Source organism: Pseudochaenichthys georgianus, chromosome 15 (genome assembly GCF_902827115.2).
Source record: "Pseudochaenichthys georgianus chromosome 15, fPseGeo1.2, whole genome shotgun sequence".
Lineage (NCBI taxonomy): Eukaryota > Metazoa > Chordata > Actinopteri > Perciformes > Channichthyidae > Pseudochaenichthys > Pseudochaenichthys georgianus.
In genome coordinates, this window is record NC_047517.1 from 23,456,588 (window position 1) to 23,480,250 (window position 23,663).

The following is a 23,663-nucleotide window of genomic DNA, read 5'->3' on the forward strand; positions in this document are numbered from 1 at the left end:
ATGATTGTCAATGTTAAGCTACTTTTATTTACAGACAGAATACACTTTTGCCTTTTTTTTATTAAATAAAATCAGGAATATGCAATAATTTCTTATGTTCACAGCACATATCTGTATACAGTCCAGAACAGTGTATACTATTACAAAATGCACTACTGACTGTACAGTCTTTAATTCTACATTCTGTTAGCTTAGTCTATCTTACAAATAGTTTACATATTCCTGCAACTTTAATGGTACCATCGTGTCAATTGAACTGTTTAGTTACAATACTTGAATTCTATATTTCTTTCTATGTCTTAATTGCATGTTGCACTGTTGGGGAGCCTGTGACTGCAATGTATATTTTGTACATATGATAATAAAGAATTTGATGGATGTTTTTGCACCATATCAATTATGCTTAGCCAAACCTTGGGATGGCTATTATAAATCCATACGAAGCATTCATAATAGCATGTCACACTGAGTGTCCATGCAATCACAACCATGTAACTCCATGCAGGTACAGTTCAAAATAAATGAACAGTATTCCGTTTAATCATCACAAACAAAAGCTAATGTTTCCTTACTATAGAAAACGTCTAAAAACATGTTTTTTTTATTACTGTCAATTATCTTTATCCTGGAAACACACTCTACACTCTTTGTCCAACCTTGACATGATGAACACTGACATCTGCTGGAGGAGTGAATACTGACAGCTGTGTGTGCGTGCGTGTGTGTGTGTGTGTGAAGTCTGTTTCAGACAGAGTGGGGGATGTGATGAGTGGTGGCAGCGTGAAGAGGGTTGCAAACCGGCTCAAATCTGTTACCCTCCCTTAATCTTTTCTCCCTTTATCTGCCATCTCTATTTGCTGCACCACCCTGTAGCTGACACGCTCACAATTCATTTGCTTGATTGCTTTATTATCAAATGCATAAATATTATATAAAATATATTTCCTTGGAATCATTTTAATGCCAGCCAGATGTTGCTCAATTAGGAGGGGAACATTTTCACGTCTCCTCTATTCTTTTGGTTTCATCTGTGTGCATCCTTACTGCTTGTTTTCTGATCTAACATTCATATGAATCTGCACAACAAATCTGCATCTCAAAAATCCCTCTCTACCAGCAGCATGTTTCTGGGTCTGTCTGCGTAAGCAACAGTGTGACATAACTCCTGAGCTGTAGCTTGTTTGCTCTTTAGCTAAATAAACATGTTACCGTAATTTACCAGTTATTTTTTACATGCAATTTATGTATGTGTTATAAAATGCAATGTCCATCTTAAGTAATATCTGAATATTCAATGTGACACATTGTTTAAGTAAAGCACTTTATAAAGATTTATTAACTAAACAGGTACAAAATACAGATAAATAATACATTTTCTGGGTTCTGCAGTATTTACAACACTTAGAGTCAAGAAAGACCCGTTTTTAAAACCCAGTAGAGAATAACCCATCCATGATACCTTGCCCTTTTACTTGTAGAAAAATGTACACCGTCCAACCATGAGCAATACCACTGTACGTTTTGAGGTATTGGAGGTTAACATTATCCAATTTCTTCATCGTGTGAAGCCACACTGCAAGGATCCTTTAAGCCAACCAGCCAGAGAACCAGAGTGGGTTGTACACAGCAAAAACTGCTGAAAATAGACTCCATGGATTCCTGATTAGAGTCTGTCATACAGGTATTACGTCCTTTTTGACTGGGAAGGCCTCCCATGTCAGACCATCCCCAGGTGGGGTGTGTCCAGAGGGAAGGAGAACACGTGTGAGCCAGTGACTGCAGACAAAGATAAAGCAGAACAGCTTACAAGCAGTGCAACGTAACGTTGATGATTGATGCAGCATGAGATTCATTATCTCGCACCTTCTTTTCTGCACGCCAAAGAACACTTTCCAGTTATTTAGCCTTCCATAGTCAAAAGGGTTTTTGTAAACCTGGCAGAGCAGTTTAGAAAAAAGAAAGAGAACATTTACAAGACAAATAATTTACTTTTGACTATCATGTAAAAAAGATTACCCAAATTAAATGTTTTTCATATAGAAGATATCTAACATACTGACCCGTCCTCGTTTTTCCATCCGTTCTTTTTCTCTGTGATTAAGGTGTCTTTCGATGCTGGTCTCTCCTCTGGATATGAGGACTGCATGCCAACAGGTCAGAGCTCCCAGTGCCACGGCAACAGTGCTAAAATAAGAAGAAACGTTTAATTTGATCCTCTGCCAAGATAATACTCGACAACTTCCACGTCACAATATAAACTACTGACTGTTTACACTGTATTTATTTCAGTGTGAACTGCATACACAGTGCTTGATTTGAAGTTGTTAGTATTATGAACTTGTGTACTAGATAGCATTGTCCTTTGTATGGCAAGTGGCAAAATGAAATGCATATTTTACCTGGTCAGCACCCACATATAGATGATGCTCTTATTAATCATCTTATCCTTAAAGGTGTACGGAGGTGCAGCTGTCTGATAGTTGGTCTTGAGAAAAATGCAAAATGGGACATATTAGATCATTTCAAAAATAATAATACATAAGTTTATTTATAATTGTTCAATGTGCACTTTGAGACTCTACCTGGCCAGGTGGGAGGAGCCCTATGAGAACTCCCATCCCTGTCACTGGTACCCCCGGCTTTTCCACATCCGTATGTTTAAAGCGCTAATGGAACAGCCCACATACACAAACCCAAAGTGTTAAAGACATAAACAAGGCAGTGTCAGTAAGGAACAGTAAAGCCCCGCATAGAAACCAGGCACCAGGCATGTTGGAAAAGTACCAGACCTATACCGAGTAGCAGCGACGTGCAGTCAGGGGAGGCAGGGGAGCAGAGCCTCACCTGTCATACTCCAATGTAACGGAAAAACAACTAAAGAAAAACTAAATAGTAATAATAATAAAATGTCTCCACTGATCTGTGTTGTAAGTGTGATTTCTGTATGATTCCAATCGCTTTTTATAGTCAAAATCAGCAAATTGGCCGAGCTCCGCTACAACTACATGGGAGTGAGGCAGGGACGAGCTCTGCCTCACGTAAGCCCACAGTAACTGGCTGGAGCGCGGGCACTAATGTAGCGCGGGCACTTATTTTGTGAGCGCGCTCAAGCCAGTTACTGTGGGGGGTGAGGTGAGGCACAGATGAGCTCTGCCTCTGCCTCACCTCAGAATGCGTCACCCCACAGAAACTGGCTGGAAAGCGGGCCCTAAGCGCATGCCTGTTACCATCTCACTGTATGTCACCAATGTAATGTTTGTAGATCCCTTTATTACAGTTATCCTCGCCATCCATAGTCTCTAAATAACTTATTTCACGTATATGATATTTAGGCCCGCTGGTCTCATCATACAATGGCAATGAAAAAAGTACCTGGAGAGGCAGCCATAACCTCTGCCGCACTGAAGGGGGTGCACGTGAGCCCACATATTCTTGTTGCTACTGTTATTCTTCGTAGAGACGGTAGACGCAAACAACAAACTAGACTTTTGTTTTGAAACTAGAGGGAGATAAGGAGGACTTTCACAAAAATGTAATGGAGATTGTTGTCCAGAAGGATAGCATGGACTTAATCTTCAAGTCAAGGTAAGACCACAATTGTAATGAACATGGGATCTTACTAAGAAAGAACAATCCAATATTTAGATTTTGGGTATCCTTTTGTTGAACAGTCTGTTTAAAATGAATCGAAGCATCAGACTAAAAAAGCTTTTGAAAATAACCGAATATTTCAATTAAAGGTGGGGTAGGTAAGTTTCAGAAACCGGCTCGAGATACACTTGTTGTTATATTCCATGGAATGCTCTTAACATCCCGATAGCAATGAATATCTTAAGTGCTTTGACAAAAAATCCATAAAAAAAATGTCATCTGTAGAAGCCGTAATACTGTAAAAAGTACAACCAATCCGTTTAGCCGGCCCGGCTAAAGTAACTGGATGGCCTACCTGCCTGTCAGCCTTCCATCGGGGCACAAACTTATCTCGTGCCCTCATTGGTCATGTGCGCGTTCGTGTGTTGGAGGAGGGGCTCTGTGAGGAAGTGGCAGATTTTCTCCGGTTGTGTATTTTCAAATTCTAGCGATCTCGAGCCGGTTTCTCAAACTTACCTACCCCACCTTTAAGGTCAAAATATAATATTTGTAAATCTGACTCTGAAAGAGTCAGTGCCTCACCAGCCATGAACCTCACCGCACGTCACTGCCGAGTAGCTAACAATGATTGCCAGGGCAAAACCCTGATCAGGCCAACAATGTGAGTGTGGGCATCTTACCTCAATAGCATTGTATGCATCCAGGAAGAGGTTTCTGCCACTGATGCTACAAAAAACACAGCCCATGGTCATGAAGAGGCAGAAGTTGAAGAAGTAACGGTGGTTTAAATGGCCCACACAGTTATTCAACCAGGCTGACATGGTGACATTAAGGAAAACCACAATTTATTTGTTATCAAATAACAAAAACCATTTGAGATAATGTTAGCACAAAGGATACGACAATGATGGTCCATACGCAGAATGCATCTGCAAAGGAATAAGAAGATATTCAGTCTGAAACGTATATAGACAATAGTTTTCCTTGCTTAACATGAGGCAATAAACAATTTATTGAAATATTATCAAAATCGCTAAATATGTGAAAATATCTTAATACAGCTATGGTGGTAAAGAAACATGATCCAAATGAGATATACAAACCATGCATTAATTAAGGAAATACTAGAAGAGAAATACAAAGACATTGACTCACCGGTTACAGATACCACAGTGATGGGTTCTTGCTGGTTTGGGAATGATGCATTTTTTGCAGACTGACACAAATGGACGGTCATTTTTTACCTAATTGAAAGAAGACATGTTGTTGCATAACTAATTTAAGCATCAAGCACAGATTAGTAGAGCTACATGTGGTTATGTAGAAAAGTGAATATCTTACTGTGGGAGGGTGCCCAGGGTGAGTCATGGTGGCTTTGTAGTAATTAAAAACAATCATGACCAGGTTCCAATGTCCATAGCAAACGTGCCAGGTAATCCATGCTGTGGAGTATGTGCGGAAGACCATAGGCAGGACGAACAGGTAGGCTATCACCAAGATGGAGCTGGTCAGAACCACCACGAGAAATACAAACACCTGTAGGACAAAGACAGGGGACACCCACAGAAACTTTCTTCAGAGAAAAACTTCAAAACTCCTCAAAACTAATGAAAGCACACAGACAAACACACACTCACCGTGCCAAACCAGCGTGTAATATAATCCACAGTCCAAAACACTGGCTCAAAGACTGAGTCGAAAACCACATCTGAGTCTGTGAGGGAGTTAAAGTAAAATGACTGCACCAGCAGTCTGATGTAAGCCCATATTTCCCTAATCCACAGTGGCAGTGTGTTTCTTCTTCTCTTGGTACAGGTCCGTAACCGCACACACCGCAGCAGGTAGAACGATGAGCTGGGACACCACCGCATTCTGCATCTGCAATATGCACGCACCTGCAAATAAAATAAAGAAAACAAATAAACAATCAAATAAACAGATTTAGTTCAAATGAGTCAAATATGATAAAATGTATTTCAATAAATTGTTACACTGATTGCATAATATATCAAGAAATAACTAAATGGAAAGGAAAACTAACTAAACTAAAGGAGATAACTAAAGGAGATAAAGAACGAAATGTTGCATTTACTATTGCATTAACTGCTTTATATTTTCTCGTGTTATCCATTTAATGGTTTGGTCTTATATCTATACTATGTAAAAAGTGAAAATTATCTCTTGCAATGTCTTAGAGCCAAGGTGACAGTTTTTTTATTTGTTTGATAAACAATACCATACCATGATATTACCTGTAATATAACTTTAAAAATCCTAATAAAAGTTTGACAAGTGATTAACACAAAACGTTAATAGATTATTGAAGTAGTTTCACCTCAATGTATCCAACTTACCAATGCCTGAACCTTCGACCAGAGAACTTTCCTTCTTTACTTAAGTTGTTTTCAACACTCAGCACATCTGTCTTTGACCCCTGACACTTTAAACTCATCAAATTAACGGTCAAGCTGCTGGAGGAACAAGCCAGAGCATTCGCTTGTGAATAAAATAGAAATATAGAGGTAACCATAAAAGAAACAATGAAAAGGGCTGGCGGCTAAAAATGCGAAAAGCCTAGTTGCTTTGCTGCATTCCAGCCGGGGTGGAGTCTGGGTTTGGTGGAGAAGGTGCAGCAGTCACCTGAGGTGGGGTGACAGGGGCAGTGGGCTGAAGTGCAGTTGACTTTACTCAGCAGCAAAAATTCAGCTTCACACCATCAGGAAATGCTATGCGCCAATGTTTATTATAATGCCATTGCAAGATTACTAGCTAAACTATCGTCACTGGAAAGCGATAACATATGATGTGTCCATAATAAACATAGCTGTCAACACGAACCTAAGCCTCCCAAATCCCTTTTGTCTGGATGTCTCAATGTTTTCCTTTGCGTGCCCGACGCTGTGTGCTGCGTTTTGAGATTTAATAACATTGCATATTTTTAGAGAGAATACTCACTGTTCTATGATGGCAAAAATCCTGCCGAAACCGTCCCACCCGTCGACATTTTCCAAAAGGGAAGCAACAATTGTATTATTGGCACATATTAGCTAAGAAGAGCAGGACCAGGTACCTTCTGTGACAGTTAACAAATCTCAATCCTGATCCAGAGCAACTGCGCCTGCGCAAGAATAACATCGAAAGGCAGCACGGTAGTCTGAGTCAGGAAATGACATTCAGATATGGAGAGTTTCTTCAACAATGTATAGTTCTGTTTTTGCATTTCGTACAACCATATGCCTCTAAACCCGAACAAACCTAACTTGAAACCATTTATCCACTATAACAACAGAAATGTTACACGTTTTCGGTTACTTTGATTGGCAGACTTCTGGGATATGTAGTTCTTACACGCAGCTGTCTGCTTAGATACTCTTGCTTGCCATGTGGAGCCAGCAGCAGTGAGCGGGGATACCAACTTTCCAGCCTCTAAACTACAGCTAGCTGTGCTGTGTTGACTGTCATAATGTCCTTTTGCTTTAACTTTGACCTTCCAGCACTAACAACCAACCCGGACGGAGACGATGGATATAAAGTGCAAAAAGAAAAAATAGAGACTGCAGCTAAATCTGTGAGTAACATTACCTCACAAACAATGTGTTTGAGATTAAGTACTCAAAGTTGTCAGGTAGTGGTTTATGGACTTCAGCAAACTGACCCGATGGCAAGGATTTGGTCAATATTTAAAGAAATATACAATACGCGCCATGATGTGTGCATGCAGTGGCGTGAATACGTTTGTAAACGCTTGGGACTGTGGGAAATCAGGACCCTCGTACTAGGCTTATAGACCCTTCTCTTCTATTTTAATTACACATGTATTACAGTACAACATCCACATTGCATTCACAATCACATCTATAGAAATTCCAACGATTAAAGGGGTACAAAAGGTCAAGAACAGCACCAAAGCAAACAGCAAAACTAGACATTCATAATTGCTCGTGAAAGTTTATTCTACAAAAAATCTAGGTCTACTTACAGTTTTGTTTAGCTCATTGCCTGTTGCACATGTTTATTTTACATTTAGAAGAGTTCTACAGTTTCTTATGTTACATTCCTTAAGGTGGTGTTTACACATTATAATGAATAATTCAGTTTATTCTTATATCATTGTTTTTGTAAATAAGGGGTCAGACTAAATCCAAGGATGAAATGGTATTGATTTTGGGATTTATCCAACTATGAAGATATGATGATCGTCCTTTCTTTTATTATTATAGATACAGGAAAATATCACAAACAGACACAAACTATATGCATAAGGTAGGTAGGAAAGGTTGGACATTTTGGATTATCTACATTACATTACATGTCACTTGTTAGACGCTTTTATCCAAAGCGACTTACATACTCAATACTGTGGGCAATCCCCACAGGAGCAATTTGGGGTAAAGTGTATTGCCCAGGAACACAACGACATGCAGTGGGGTTTGAACCTGTGCTCCCTTGATCCGAACACCAATGCTCTATCCACTGCGCCACACGCCCCTACATAGAGTTGTTTTTTGAGTATGTGAGATAGCTCAATAACCCCCTAAACCTCTCCTAAATTGACCAAATCAGCCAAGTCATTCATGCATATTCACTTATCAAGTCATTTCAACTGTATGATTCCAACTTGACAACAATGAAAATGTAAATGGTGTTAGGTGTGCATCCACTAGAGAGCGTAGGTTGACATGCTCTTTGCCACGAGCCTTGAGGTCACAGGGCAGAGGACTGACAATAAAAACTCATTCATACTGATTGTATGATCAGTACCCGAGTCACTACTGAGTTGTTAGTGTAGTGTCTAAAATCAAAGTTCAGAGGAAAATAAAAATCGAAACTGTTGTGCTCTGGTGAATGGGACTGCATTAACATTTAGACCGACCACTGCACACATAATATTCTCTAAATCATTAGCCAGTCAATCAGTCTTAATTAGTGGAGCATATTTTTTATAAAATATAGATATTTAAGTTACTTATATACATGTAGAATTCAAATAAATAAGGTACATTGCCTGTACTATCCTTGTAAACCAATTATCATCTAATCAAACGGCACTCTTTTATATTTGTTTAAATTCAAGTTCCTACATTTGGCCTGACAACCTTAATTTCACCAGCAGATGTCACATAAGACAAGTTGAATGAAACTTGGAGTTGATTAGACTTATTTTCAAAGTAGTTATCAAAGCCTCAAAAAGCAGTGTTTCAACATCACCACTACTAATATTGGTTCTTAGGAATTGTAAGTGAGAAATTGCTGTATGTTAAATGACTGTTTTAATATTTAATTTATTTAGTTTTAGAATACTGTTTTCAAAAAACTAGTGTTCATGTTGTTACTTCATTTACACACATCAACAATTTATGAGCAATACAATTCAATGGACATCTCTGTGAGGATCATGGTCATCTTAATCCGGACATTCCTGTCCTCTGAGTTTCTTCCTCCAGCCCACACAGCCTCATTGTATTGCGGAATTATATATCTGTACGTACTGCCAAATGATATTTTTAACTTGAACCACATAACGTGTGCTGTAGACATTTATTTCCTGCCCATGCAAACTGCTTTGTATTTTCAGACGGAGGATGATATCAAACCTGCCGTGCCATTGAAAGAGGCCAAAGAGCACCTTCCACTGTCTGACCCACAGTTCATCCTTAGGGATGCTGTCACTGAATCAGTTACCATAGGAACACTCCCTCCTCTTCACTTCCTCAATGAGACTGTTTTTGAAAAAACTGCTTCAGAGAGAGAGGACGACGAGAGAATCCTCTCTCGTACCGCGGAGCAGAGGTCTGATCTTATATCTGGCGTGTACGAGGGAGGGCTGAAGGTGTGGGAGTGCACTTACGACCTTCTGGAGCTGATTGAGAAAGACGGAGAGACCTTCGGGGGGAAGGCGGTTTTGGATTTGGGCTGCGGTGCGGGGCTGTTGGGGATATTGGCTCTGCAGAGAGGAGCCAGACAGGTCCACTTCCAAGATTATAACAGTACAGTTATTGAGCAGCTTACAGTGCCAAATGTGATAATAAACTGCCAGGAGGAGAATGAAGTAGACAGTGACGATGACAAAGATGGGAGGGGCAAGGGCAAAATGAAGGAGGAAGATGGTTGCAAAAAGGAGGGGAAAGACAAAGAAGATGAAAAAGATGGCAACCCACCACTTAAGAAAAAAGCCACAGACCTATCCCAGCAACCATTACTAGCCAAGTGTCGTTTTTTCTCCGGTGACTGGTGCACGTTTCTTGCTTTGGTTGAACAGGAGAATCCACAACCCAAATACGACCTTATATTCACCTCAGAGACTATCTACAACACTGCATACTACCCATCGCTACACAAGACCCTCCACAAGCTGCTGGCACCAGATGGACTGGTATACGTCGCCACCAAATCCCATTACTTTGGTGTTGGCGGTGGACTGCACCTGTTTGAGACATTTGTGGAGCAGAGGGGCATTTTCTCTTTGGATCACCTGTGGGATGGAGAAGAAGGACTTCAGAGACATGTAGTAGTCCTACGTTTCAAAAAGCAAAGGGCACTTAAATAAGCAAAGCAGCCTTCAGGATTTAAATTCAGCTTTATTAATGTAATAACTGTTAAAGGAGAATACTGCACTGTTTAATGTACACAAAAGAAACGGGAAGTCCTTTATTTCAAGATGGGAAGTTGTATGTTAGAGAAACCATGGTAAAACAATGTAAAGCTGTAATAAAATCTGCTATCTCATTCCCTTTTTACTCTTTGGTTTACCTATCTTTCACTTCCTATATAGACATTTGAATATGTCTGCCAGAAAGTGAAGTGCAGTTGAAAGGGGCTATTACAGGTCTTTAGATGCATGAAGAGGAAAGAAAGGAAATGGGCTCAGTGACCTTTTGCGAGTGATTTCCCCAGCGTTCAAACAGCAGCATGAAAGCCAGGCTTGTTTCTGAAGTCTGGCGCAAAATGTCAATTGCAACTTATCCCACCGGCCCAAGGATGTAGTTTGAAAGTGGATTCTAGAGTCACTGCACATCAATGGTGGGACTCTATGGGGTCTCTGTACCTCTAATTCAAGTAACAGCTCCTCTTGCTGCTGTCTATTTTTTACCTTCGGTTAATGTCACCACGTAATTTGGGTGTGCTCAATTGTTAAGCCGAAAGACATGACACATTACAATGAGTATGTATACACAGGATATATTTACAGATTCATGTAAGTACAGGAAGGGAACTATGTTGTAATTTTCCCAACACCATGTGGATTCCCCTTTTTGTCCAGATCAAGGAAATCAGTTGAATTACTTTTGGCAGGGCTTTTTTTCTGAGGAAGCATGCCTGAAATTCAAACTTGTTTCTCGTATCTGATGTGACTCATCAAAGAAGATGAGGAAGCCAGAAGGTTTTTACAGGGTAAATGATAAACCAAACTGTGAATATTGCTATCAGCTGATTGAACACAATCAGTATCACATCCCTGTCATGTCGACTGTGACCAGAGAACAAACAAAGTTATTTTAGGAAGGCTGTGTTATTGAAGACCTTTTAGAACTCACCTGAATGAATGATTCCAGCTACACAAATAAATGGATCTCAGCATAAACAAGGCTATGACGCAAGTCCACACTGCCCTTTTGACAAATAATATTTAGCAAACATGTTTTTTTTCTTCTAGGAAACAACAGCTTAAACATGACACATCATTTCAACAACCACAGTGCGTGGATAGAATTTCCACTTACTTATTATGTACACTGTAGTGTTATAAAGACTATTTCATTCTTACACACATACAAAACACCCATCATGGTTTCTGTTCGCATATGCCCGGCCAGCAAACCTCCAGTGAGTCCGCTTCGTCATCGACTCTCATTTCGACAGCTGTTCACGGCCTGTGGGGGAATTCCTGGTTCCTCGAGTAGACACAGCCTTTCCCCTGCTTACTTTATGGGAACAGGGGGCAGGGCCACTCAGATGGTTTTCCTCAGAAACTATTATGTGTTGATTCATTGTGAGGGGGCGTGCTGCTCACCACTCCCACTGTTTCCTTCTTACTGGGAAGTGACTGTTAGGCTTACTGAACAGAGGGAGCGTATGAAAAACAGATAAGAGGGGAGGGAGACTGATGGGTGATGTGAATGATGGTGGTATTTAAAGTGCTTTGCTCTGAATGCCAGACAGTATGCTGAATCCTTCCAGGGGACTTGGACGCCATGGGAGAGTGAGCAGTAGGCCTACAAGCAGGTGGGATGGTTATGTTCATTCCATTTTTAGACACGTGTTGCTGATTCCACATCTTCTTTTTGACATGGGACTGCTGAAGATCTTTTAAAGCTCGACCCTGCAAGAGCACAGTCCTGGAAGGCTTCATGAGGAGATGTATTTTCTTATACACCCCAGATTGAAGAGAAAAGTTTCAGTGATTTACTTGGGTAAGTATATAGGCAGAAAATTGGTCAAATGATGGTCAATCTAAAAAAATAATACTAGGGACATTTTATCTAAAGAATATCAGAAATGCTTACAGTCTACTTTTCAACATGTTTAAACTATAACTGTCTTATTTGGTAGAAAAGAGTACTTACCAACTTCCACATTTTGGGCGCTGGCAGCTGTTTAAACTAGTGCAGGCTTTAAGGATTGAATTAAGTCTCTCGTACAGGAATTATATTATAGTAATAAGCTGTAGAACCGGTGGTTACCCAGTCCAACTATCCGGAAAGATAGCAGTTTCCTGAACATTTACAGGTGTGGCCTTCCTCAGAAAGTTCACTGCACTGTATTACATGTAGCCTACCTTAAAAGAATGTACACTCATACTGAATAAACCACAGTGACTGAGATAACATTGTAGAATTATCTCACGGTACTGTCACTGTCAATATTGACTCGTAATTGGCCTTGAATGAGGTGTTTTTGAAGATGAAGGAAGAGATTCTCAATAGTTAATATCAAACTCACTTTGGAGGGGTCAAAGATACATTGAACAACTGAATATCAGTAATCCCATTGTCCCAAAGTTCTTTTTTCCTGGGAGTGTACGGCCATAAAATGATGATTAATTTCTCGTTTCAACAGAGCACTATTACAGTGATATGATTCATTGCTTGCATCAGCCTAGTGGACATACTTTCATTTCAGTGGCTGAAGAGCATTTACAGGAATACTTAGGTTAAAATGGTTGGATTTCCTCAAAAGACCCTGAAACTCTACAACCACAGCATTCGATCCATTCAATTATAACAACATTGTTGAGATTTGTATTCCACTTTGTTTTTATTTCCTTACATAATCTGATGCAATTTTGTTAAAATGTGTCTGTTTAAAATGTATTGCAATACTAATGAAAATGCCAACTATGATTCATCACTGTTTAAGATCAACATTAGTTGCCTCTTGCTTAATATTCCAATGAAAACAGCAGGTCTGACATTATCATCCATCATCACTGCTTTTCTTGAGAAAAAGGGAAGGTGACTCAACGTCTACGTTCTACTTCACATCTTGTATAGCATGTATCTTAAGCCCACTTCTATTGTTAATCACAGAGGTTTTATTAATTATGTACAAGAATATTTTTGGTTTATTTTATAAAAAAACGGGCAGTACTTGAAAAGAGTATTGATGAAGAACCATGAGTTATGACAGATAATTAAGTGTTCAAAGATCTTTCGAGGCTCCTGAGGACCAACCTTTTAAGTGCTGTACTATGAGAACTGAATTCCATAGATGGTGGTGTGTTCAGGTGTCATCTATGGGCTTAGTTCTTTTGGAATGGTACTAGTTTTCAGCCTTACTGCACAGCACCCTTGAGCAGAAATCATGATCATCAGAAAGCATTCATGTGTGGTTTAAAGTTATTACACAATACACAGTCAGTGTGTATTGGGTTTAATACGCATCACTTTTGTATGTATGATTGTATTCATTGTTACCTTTCTAATTGCATACGTCACCAGAAATAAAAACAAACACATTTGTAAATTACTGATCACAGTTTATCAATCATGTTATTGTTAATAAAGTAAATTAAAGTCAAATGATTTTCCTCTGTAATTTATTGACTCTCTTCTGTTATTTATTAATGTTTTGTTTCAATTTTAAATCCTGCAACATTTAAATAAGACGAAACCAAGCAATAGAGCATTTAAGGACAGTTTTTTTCAGCAGACCTTGTCACTTCAAAGCCACACATGTTTTTTCAGGGCTTATCTCAGCTCTAGTTCCATTAAAGCAGCCATGGTGATGGCAATCAGCAATATTAGCTATAAACAATAAGATAAACAGTCAACATACTTTTCCATTAAAATATAATGGGAATCTTAGATAATTACCAGATGCAACTTTAGACGTATAAGATACAAAACAGGATGATGTTGTGAGGACTTTTAAGACTGATGTAGGTAACACTGACTTAGGTCACACATAGTTATACTGCCAAAAATGAAAATGAGAAACGTCTACAAGTATATTTTTACAATTGTATTTTAATAGATGTAATACTTGTGTTGGAGATAAAAAACCTCTTTGCTCTTTTCTCAAGTATGTTATAAAGTATAGATATATAATTTTACATAAATAAAGAATATCAATACGTCTTCAAACACTTTAAATACCCATTTGGCCACTGAAAAACTTTAAAGCCCAACCCTAAAATCACATCTGCCTACTGTTTGATTGATAGTGTATCAGCCAATCAAAATTAGCAACAAATCCACACAAACCTTAAAACCCATTTGTATTCGCTATAAGTAGCTGTCAATCAACTACGTCATGACCATACAGCCAATGGGGTGGTGGTTTGTGTAGAGGATGAGCAACAGGCTGTTTCCCTGCTGTGTGCTCAGCGGTTGGGGCTAAAAATCCTTTTATTCCGTCGGTAAACATTAGTTTTGTGAAGCCTTTATTATTTAGGGCGGTGTTGTTTATGTTGAACTAGGCGTAGATAGCAGAATATAACTGCACATTCGTTGTTTTGTATAGAAAACACAGTTTTGTTCGAGGCCGTGGCATGGATGAGGTACGGCCTACCAGTGGGGCTCCAGCCCACGGACTGGTGCCGATGTTTCCCCCTGGACTGCAGGCTATCTACGGGGAATGCCGGAGACTTTACCCCGAGCAGGCCAACCCGCTTCAAGTGACCGCCATTGTAAAATATTGGTAGGTTTTGTTGCTGTTCTGACAAATCTGGATGCACTAAGTTTGTGGGACAACTTTAGTGGTGATGTCTGGACATTTAGCCAGTAGTTACCCTAGCTGCTAAGCTAAACGTTCAGCTAACTATGCACAGGAACCGTACCGTAAACTGCTACTTTGTTTTTGGAGAGTTAAATGATTCACCTATAGTAGCTTGAATAAAAACAACTTAAGCTAGCTGTAACTGACTACTTTTGCACAAGTAATTGTCTCCTTTTGTCTTTACATAGGTGTGCAAAAGACAGTCCAGTGACAATAACAATCACACTTTTCCCCACAGGTTAGGTGGTCCTGACCCGTTAGACTACATCAGTATGTATCGCAGTGCGGGCTCTCCGGCTCAGGACATCCAGGAGCATTGGCACTATGTCAGCTTTGGACTGAGTGACCTGTACGGGGATAATCGGGTTCACGAGTAAGTACCTAATGTAAATACTTTACTTCCTGTTGCACATGGGAGTTGGGGTAACTTTAACACATGTATTTTGATCCGTTTCATTTTACATTGTGAGCACTCTGGGACATTTGTATATCAAAGTAAGCCAAATATTTGCTTGTCAGAAGCCCTTAAATAATATACCAACTACTGACTAAGTCATGCATTGTGATCTCCCCAACCCTCATGCATGAAATGAAAGGGATGCTCCTGCTGTTTTGTTTACCCAGTTTCTTATTGTGTGTGTTAGATTCACAGGGACAGACGGACCCAGTGGGTTTGGTTTTGAGCTCACTTTTAGACTCAAAAGAGAGACGGGAGAGACGGCACCACCAACCTGGCCGGCTGAACTCATGCAGGGGTTGGCTCGCTATGTATTCCAGTCAGGTAAGAGCACAGAGGTTAGGGGGGGTGAAAAACACAGTGTAGAACATTGATTACTGTTTTCACGGGCACATTTTTGACCCCATGTATACAATTTGGGTTTTTACATACATAATCACACAATGTTTTCCTCCTTTGATAATTGTTTAGATGGACAAATACTTAGAAATCAGAGGCAGTTTTGACCTTTTGCTGTTGATTATTTCCAAGCAAATATGCAAAAACTACAGCCTTACTATTAAGTGTCACATTTTAAACACCTAAAGGCAAGCCATTTAATGTATGCTCTATGCTATGCTCTATTATAACAAGTGATCTCTTACAATTTTTTTATTATGAATATTTTTGCAGCATTAATGATTGACGACAAAATCAAAGGCAACCATTTTGATTTAATTCATGAAATACTCATCAGATTCTGTATTATTATTATTATTATTATTATTATTATGATATCTGGCTTTTAAAAATATGAAATGATGTTCTTAGTTTATTTAAAAGCTATTAGTGAAATCAAACTTGATTTGACACGTTAATTGGGCGCTGGAAATGTCATTGTCTAGGCGGAGATAAATTAATTTATTAAGAGATAATAAAAACATGGTTAGTTCCAGTCCTGCATTTTCACCCTTTACCTGGATAGTGCTGTGTGACAAAGAGGTGAAGTTTTAGTTGTATCTTTAGTCACCCTTTGTTAATAGTTTGGTAAATGATTCATCTACGCAGGATATGATAGAACAACTCTCTACAGCTACAGTTGGCATGCTTCCTTCTCACGTCTGAATGCGAAGAACGTGTTCTTTGTAAAGGCCGCTTGTACATTCAAACACGCGAGAATAGAGGAGTGTGCTGCTGGCAGCCGGCTTAGGTTTAGCGCACATTATTTGTGTTTGCTGGAGCTCAGGGTATTGACAGGAAGTCTAATTTCCCCTTTCTCTCCCTTCACCATTTTAATAGGATTGTTTTCGCCAATGGCAAAGACTGCTGTTGTAGTGTGTAAATGTATACTCTTTGTGTATAGTCTGTGCTGCCAAGTTCTTTAAATCCCTAAGTCGTGTATTATAATGTACACAAACAAGTTTGGTTGAGAGGGGAAGGGGGTTTAAAGGTTGTGAAAGAGAAGAAGGCTCCAGGCTCCCCTCGCCTCTCCACCCAGCCCTTCTCTGCTATCCAGCTGGGGTCAATTTGCGCGTGGGTGGGCTGCTCTCCTGAGCTAACTGAATGCTGATTCCTGGCCATCTTCCCCCTTGCTTTTCTCCTGCAGCGAATCTAGACAGGGTGCTGGTTACCTCCCAAGCAGATGGAAATGTAGTTTATTCTTTTTGTGCCCCATTTGGTTCTAGAATTCTCTCTCTGCCATTGTTACTGCAACAACTTGTCTTCAGCGATTTTGTACCACCAGTTAACGATAAGAAAGAAAGTTGGACTTCTACGACTTGTGAAATAGTGTGTATCTTAAAACTATTTAAATCATGTTTTGCCATACTTAAATAATTCTCCTCTCTTCTACAGAAAACACATTTTGTAGTGGCGACCATATATCGTGGCACAGTCCACTAGACAACAGTGAATCTCGTATCCAGCACATGTTGCTGACAGAGGATCCACAGATGCAACCCGTTCTGACTCCGTTTGGCACAGTGAGCTTTCTCCAGGTCAGTTCAAACATGTGATATTCACGTAATTTAAGTATCCATAATAAAATTCTGTTTTGTTCCAGTAAAGTTATAGATCTTTTACCCAAAAATGTGTGTAAACTAATCTTGTTCTTTAAGTAGGTTTATGGAAATTAGTCAATTCATTATATGTGTAGCAGCAGGGGCCTTCAACTTGTTGTAGTGTCGGTCTTCTTTGTGTGAAGTTGTCATATCAGCTGAATTGTTAAATTAATATATTATTATGAAGGAGACTTAACTCATTGTGACATTTAGTTAATATTACATAATAGTGGAACCAAACAACAATAGAGATGCTCAAACAGCCACAGTACCCTATCTAGGAATAATTTGTCAATGACATTTGTACAACCTACAGATTTGGTTATTGTTGTAATGTATGGGAGTACAGTAGTACAGCCACAGTAGTAAGCAGTACTCAGAGAGTTGCCTCCTGTCTCCTACAGATTGTGGGTGTTTGTACGGAGGAGCTACAGGCGGCCCAGCAGTGGAACGGCCAAGGCATCCTGGAGCTGATGAGAGGAGTCAGACTGTGAGTACAACAAAGTCATGTTTAGGATTTGTAAGTGATACTTCACATATTGGGCTCTGGTTTATTAGGTAAGCTTCTATTTTGTTGCTACCTTGTTCATAAGTGATCGTTCAGAAGTCAGAGCAACGCAGGTTCATATTAATGTCAGTCTTAGAAAATATCATATGTGACAAAGATTTGCAGTAAATACAACTTGACCTGGCACAAGTCTTTAGTTTATTTTTTAACTTTAACCTTGAAACAATGTAGACTACAACTATTTTAGTTGTATAGTATAAATGAGATAAAGATTATTATTTATTGTAAACGAATAAAGTTCATGCCACTCCAGATCCAAGTACAATGTATAGTTTCCAGTTTTAGAAATGCATTGTGATCAGCCATTGAAGCACATAGCTACTTGTTCATTGATTAACTCTGTGTTAAACATTTATTAATGATTAATGCTGTGTGAGACTAATGTTGATGGTTGTGCTGTGTACAGAGCTGGCGGCCCCTGGCTAATCACAGACATGAGGAGAGGGGAGACCATTTTTGACATTGACCCACACCTACAAGTAAGGCTTTATTAAGCTCTGCCACTCCCCGAATTATTGTGTAAGATAAACGGCAATCTTATGTTCCTTGCTAAAAGCTATAAATGAATAACTTATAGTGTGAAACCATTGCCCTCTGCTGTTATGGTGCACATTGTTTATGGGAAAGATGGTCAGGAGTTCAGATGAGAAGGATCTGATCAAACTGATTTTCCCTGTAATATAAATAGATAAAGCAAGTCTTTTGTAGATTACAGTGCTAACTGTCAAAGATCCTGGAAATCAAAGAGGCAAAGCGACTCCAACATCTTCAAAGTGACCCTGACATCTACAAAGCATTTTAAAGGCATCCCTTTAATAGAAAATGAAGTTTTATTTTAACATAACTTTCACATTATTTTTCTCCTTTGACAGTATTTAGTGCCCCCTGTTGGCCAAGTAAATGTTATACAGTGTCTGAAGTGAAAATGGTGAGTGTTATTTGAGCTAGTGTTGATGATTGCGTACTATCTTGCTTATCCAAGCAGGAGAGGGTGGATCAGGGTATTGAAACGGAGGGCTCTAACCTGAGTGGGGTCAGCGCCAAGTGTGTGTGGGACGATCTGAGCCGACCGCCAGAGGACGAGGAGGACAGCCGCTCCATCTGCATCGGATCCCAGCCCCGTAGGCTCTCAGAAAAAGGTAAGATGCTCTAATTAGGACTGAGCAGATCCACGAATGCTCAACCAATCTGGCACAGGGGTTCAGGTGGCATGCTCTTTGTGTGTGTTGACAGACACGGAGCAGATCAGGGAGACCCTGAGAAAAGGCCTGGAGTTTAACACCAAGGCAGCACTACCGCCTATCAGCAGCCAGAGACCGAGCCACGACAGACCTCAGTGAGTGATCCTCCCACGCACCCAAACACACACTGACATGACTTCAAGACAACTCCTGCCAACATATGCATACCCTAATTTGTAGCTATTTTTCGGAGGAAGTTACCGCTCCATGAAAGGAGTTGTGAAATATCTGTCTGTCCATTTCCCTTTGCAGACAATTACCAAAGAGCTGCCATTTCCTTTACACAAGCTGTCAGAGCCATTCTCTCATTGAGGATTGAACCATGATACACTTCCTCACTAATGTTTCCCCTTTTTTGTCTCGCTGTCTTTCCTATTTGTTTCTTAGGAGTCGGAAGGACAGTTTGGAGAGCGAGAGCTCAGCAGCCATTGTTCCTCATGAGTTGGTCCGAACACGACAGTTGGAGAGCGTCCATCTGAAATTCAATCAGGAGTCAGGCACGCTGCTGCCGCTCTGCCTGCGGTACTGCATCTCTCTCTCTCTCTCTCTCTCTCTCTCCATCCAACGCATTATATGTATCCTCTCGGAATGTCCCCAAGAGGGATTGATGAAAAATAGGCTTTCCATTCTTGTTGTATGGGTGTGGCATTCAACAACACAGAACATTTATGGTGACACTAGTTTCTCTGATGTTAGAAAGGGGCTTTCTGCAAGTCAGCTTGAAACTCATCATCCTACTTTCACTTTGATGGCACTTTAGTGTCTCCAATAAAAGCTAGCTAGTGAAGTGAACATAAATATATTGAGACATGTGTCTTTCCTGACCCTTGGCTAACTAGAGACGTTAGCGAAGATTATTACTGTAAATTAACTTCATGACGAAGATAATAACTATCTTTTCTGCTCACTTACCCAACAATAAGTGTGTCAAATTGCAGAAATTTGATAAGAACAAAGGTCATGATTTGCTGGATTAAAACTTTAATTTCAGTGATCATAAATTCGATAGTTAAGTTGCCTTTTTATTGTACATTAGTATCACATAATCAATATATTTTCACCATGTCAGCCAACTTTCATTTACGTTTTTTAATGTGTACACACCAGTGGCTAATATATTTTGCAGAGCACTGTTTTTCGACACAGACAGCAGACAAACCTTCCTACTGTTATCTCTGTCTGAGGAAAGAACAATACCGATGTTAAACAGAGACTTTTGTGTGAGACAGGGAGAGATATGTAGGGAGCGAAAACACGGTGAAAAGGACCCATGTGTTTGATACTGACATGGGACAAGATTAGTTAGGATGTCTGTACATGTTTCTACCAGTGAAGTTTGATACCGTCACATTTAAAGAAAAGTAGTGTATGGCTGAAATAAAGGAAAACACTCAGGGACCTATCGTTACATTTGTATTCTCTAAAGCTTTTAATGTATTCTGTTACAGGGGCCGGTTGCTCCATGGGAGACACTTCACTTACAAAAGCATCAACGGAGACACAGCCATCACATTTGTGTCTACTGGAGTTGAAGGAGCTTTTGCTACAGAGGAGCATCCTTATGCCGCTCATGGCCCCTGGCTTCAGGTACACACGCACACACACCACACTTGCACTCGCACATAAACTCAAGGATTCCTTGTGGTGAGTTCATATTTAATTAATGTATTTTACCTTTTGTTCTCCCTGTACAGATATTGTTGACTGAAGAGTTTGTGGAGCAGATGCTGGGGGATTTACATGAACTGAACACTCGTGAGGAGGCAAGTGAACGATACCCTGCATTTTACTTTTATTTTCTGTTTGGTTTTATTAAACGGCCTGTTTAACCCTTTATATTCTTTCTGTTTGTGTAGACAAAGTTACCAAAGGAGTACAATTGGCCAGAAAAGAAGCTGAAGATCTCTGTCCTACCAGAGTCTGTGTTTGATAATCCACTGCAATGAGACGGACACTTCCTCTCTAGAAACACCAGCAGACACACACTTCCAGAGTGTCCATTTTGAGCAGGAGACCGCCGACCATGCAGCAACCCTGAGCTTTCAGAAATGTTGTTCCCCTGTGGACGGCCAGAGACTGAAAATGATCTGAGGGAAGGTCTAAACTCTTTTGACTTCCTCCATTCTCAGACTGGCCCTACAGTTCACAGCATTTCTCTTAGGCTTGAATACTTTTGAGAATGTCAAACCAGCCGGTCCAGATGGTTAACAATCATTATATGTGACACACTAGCTGTAGGGCAAAACAGGAAGTTGTCATTCCTCCAGTAAGGCCTGCCACATCTGAGGTCCAAAATAAAAGTCACAAATACAGTTGATACCGCATCCTGTGATCACCAGAAATGGTGTCTCCGGAGATGACTGTTACAGTTCTATTTATTCCACTTGCCTTTAGAAAGGAAGGAAAATGCACATGTTGAACATTCTTACCAGTGTTTCTTTCAATTGAGCTCATGTGTATAGTATTTACAAATGCTGGACATTTTTCTCTTGTGTGTTTGTGGACATACCAAAGTTTTACCTGTTGGCAGTCTGCTGCCAATACCGTCTGTGTCAAATGTGTCATGATTTTGTAATAATGACATGATGGACTGAACTATGATTAACTAAAATTCACTGCGTGTGACTTCCCTGGCACAGGGGATCTCTTTTTCTCTCACACATGATGCTTTTAAAAAAAATCAAATACATCAAGTTTGTTGTAAATGTTCGAATATCAGGAATCCATTGTCACTGGCTTCTCAAGTGTTGTCGCCAGTAGCCACATACATATTTTGTTGTCAGTAGGACCTGCTTAAAATGTAGTTGGAGTAAAATTCCTCAGTGCCTCGTGTTGAAAATGACTACATATTCTCTGTTGACCTTTAATGCTGCCTACAGTCCTAGATTTGTTAAACACTAGTCATTTTAATCAAGACTGCTGCGTTCAGTCTTTCTGAGGGTCATTGCATTCCATTTGAACACTAAAACAGAGAAAGGACTACTTTTACTGAAAAACTGTACTATTATACAACATGCCATGGCATCTTATTTTTGTTTCCTTTTTTATTCAGAGTGATAAATGTAAAGTTTAGACATCTTTGATATGGTATTTTGTAATTACTGTCCTATGACTGAACTGCCTGATTGTAATCCCAAGTGAATTAAAGTGTGTAGGTATTTACACAAATAAAGCTGGAACACTAATGCAGAATTACAGAGGAGCGCATTTCATTTAAAGATTGTGTGTGTGTGTGTGTAAATGGTAAATGCATGTATTCACATGTTTGACAATTTGACTTTCATCTGCCCATTCACACACTGATGCTACCACACAACGTCCTGATGATGGTTGACATTCGGCCCCTCTACAGACAGCAACTTTAAGGTTTTTTTTTCTGCAATGGTTTGTGTTTATTCATAGTTGTGTGCAAGTTAAATTCCAAATGATTTGATACATTTTTCTTCTTAAATTGTAAAACCAATAGCCATAGGCCTATAGAGATCAAGTCTTAAATTATTAAAACATTAGTAAAAATGTAAGGAAATGATTGTACTACTGAGATATGATAGCTGCTGTATTATTAAATGTTTAGTTGATTTTTTTTTGACAGAGTGAGTTGAGTAGCCTGGATACTCAACTCACTCTGCCAGGGGCCCACTTTAGCCAAATGAAAGAAGGCCAGGTGCCTTTTCATAACATCTAGGGCTTAGGTGAGACCTTTCAGGGGGAACCAGCCGTGGAACAGTTTTCATTCAAAGCTATTCGGCTTAAAATTATGCTTTTTATAATTAACTCTTAATTACATTAAAAGTACAACTTGAATTTCCACTGTCAAATTCATGATGGTGATTATTTATTGAATAAAAACAAACATGATCATGTAGCCTATGTATTGTCTTGTAAAAAATGAGACGCATTAAAAATAATTAAGAAGTAGGCCTACTTGAGCGTTAGTAATGTTGAAACAAATTTACTTTTGCTTTCTAGTTAAAAGTCAATAACACGAGCAAGTTTGGTCACAATCCCTTTGGCTGGTGTTAACCCAAACAGTTAACATTAAAAACCTGGCAACCCAATATACAATCCATCTATAAGCATTATTTAAAGGTGGGGTAGGTACATTTGAGAAACCGGCTCGAGATAGCTAGAATTTGAAAATACACAACCGGAGAAAATCTGCCACTTCCTTATAGAGCCCCTCCTCCAACACACACGAACGCGCACATGACCAATGAGGGCACGAGATAAATGTGTGCCCCGATGGAAGGCTGACAGGCAGGAGGCCGTAATACTGTAAAAAGTGCATCCAATCCGTTCAGCCGGCCCGGCTAAACGGATTGGTTGCACTTTTTACAGTATTACGGCTTCTACAGATGACATTGTTTTATGGATTTTTTGTCAAAGCACTTAAGATATTCATTGCTATCGGGATGTTAAGAGCATTCCATGGAATATAACAAAAAGTGTATCTCGAGCCGGTTTCTGAAACTTACCTACCCCACCTTTAACTATTAACAAAAATATATTAGCCATTTAAGACTTTGTTTACACAACCAAATATACCAAAT

General features: G+C 39.6%; 3 protein-coding genes across 6 annotated transcripts; 2 read left to right on the plus strand and 1 right to left on the minus strand.

Moving 5' to 3' along the window:
* Window positions 1-27: 27 nt before the first annotated feature.
* Window positions 28-6,684, minus strand: zdhhc16a (zinc finger DHHC-type palmitoyltransferase 16a). Of its 2 annotated transcripts, none has more exons than XM_034100463.2 (11): window positions 6,547-6,684; window positions 5,229-5,486; window positions 4,933-5,127; window positions 4,747-4,835; window positions 4,492-4,520; window positions 4,272-4,405; window positions 2,583-2,666; window positions 2,400-2,485; window positions 2,061-2,184; window positions 1,864-1,934; window positions 28-1,776 (listed from the first exon to the last, which is right to left on the minus strand). In XM_034100463.2, the coding sequence occupies exons 2-11, from the start codon at window positions 5,460-5,462 to the stop codon at window positions 1,674-1,676; spliced, it is 1,149 nt and encodes a 382-aa protein (XP_033956354.1). In that variant the 5' UTR covers window positions 5,463-5,486; window positions 6,547-6,684; the 3' UTR covers window positions 28-1,673. The 2 variants fall into 2 exon arrangements, with proteins under 2 accessions (XP_033956354.1, XP_071061829.1); XM_071205728.1 differs by lacking the exon at window positions 6,547-6,684 and adding an exon at window positions 5,946-6,178.
* A 126-nt stretch (window positions 6,685-6,810) lies between these two features.
* On the plus strand, window positions 6,811-10,317 carry mettl18 (methyltransferase 18, RPL3 N3-histidine). Its single transcript, XM_034100466.1, has 2 exons — window positions 6,811-7,159; window positions 9,167-10,317. Exons 1-2 carry the CDS (start codon window positions 7,055-7,057, stop codon window positions 10,136-10,138), a joined length of 1,077 nt encoding a protein of 358 aa, XP_033956357.1. The 5' UTR covers window positions 6,811-7,054; the 3' UTR covers window positions 10,139-10,317.
* A 1,397-nt stretch (window positions 10,318-11,714) lies between these two features.
* On the plus strand, window positions 11,715-22,305 carry sufu (suppressor of fused homolog (Drosophila)). Of its 3 annotated transcripts, none has more exons than XM_034100921.2 (13): window positions 11,715-12,002; window positions 14,554-14,730; window positions 15,047-15,181; window positions 15,453-15,589; window positions 17,099-17,241; window positions 17,709-17,794; window positions 18,279-18,351; window positions 18,855-19,011; window positions 19,106-19,208; window positions 19,501-19,635; window positions 20,562-20,700; window positions 20,808-20,876; window positions 20,970-22,305. In XM_034100921.2, exons 2-13 carry the CDS (start codon window positions 14,582-14,584, stop codon window positions 21,057-21,059), a joined length of 1,416 nt encoding a protein of 471 aa, XP_033956812.1. In that variant the 5' UTR covers window positions 11,715-12,002; window positions 14,554-14,581; the 3' UTR covers window positions 21,060-22,305. The 3 variants fall into 3 exon arrangements, with proteins under 3 accessions (XP_033956812.1, XP_033956811.1, XP_071061767.1); XM_034100920.2 differs by having other exon boundaries at window positions 11,733-11,814; XM_071205666.1 differs by lacking the exon at window positions 11,715-12,002 and adding an exon at window positions 14,193-14,449.
* Window positions 22,306-23,663: the final 1,358 nt, after the last annotated feature.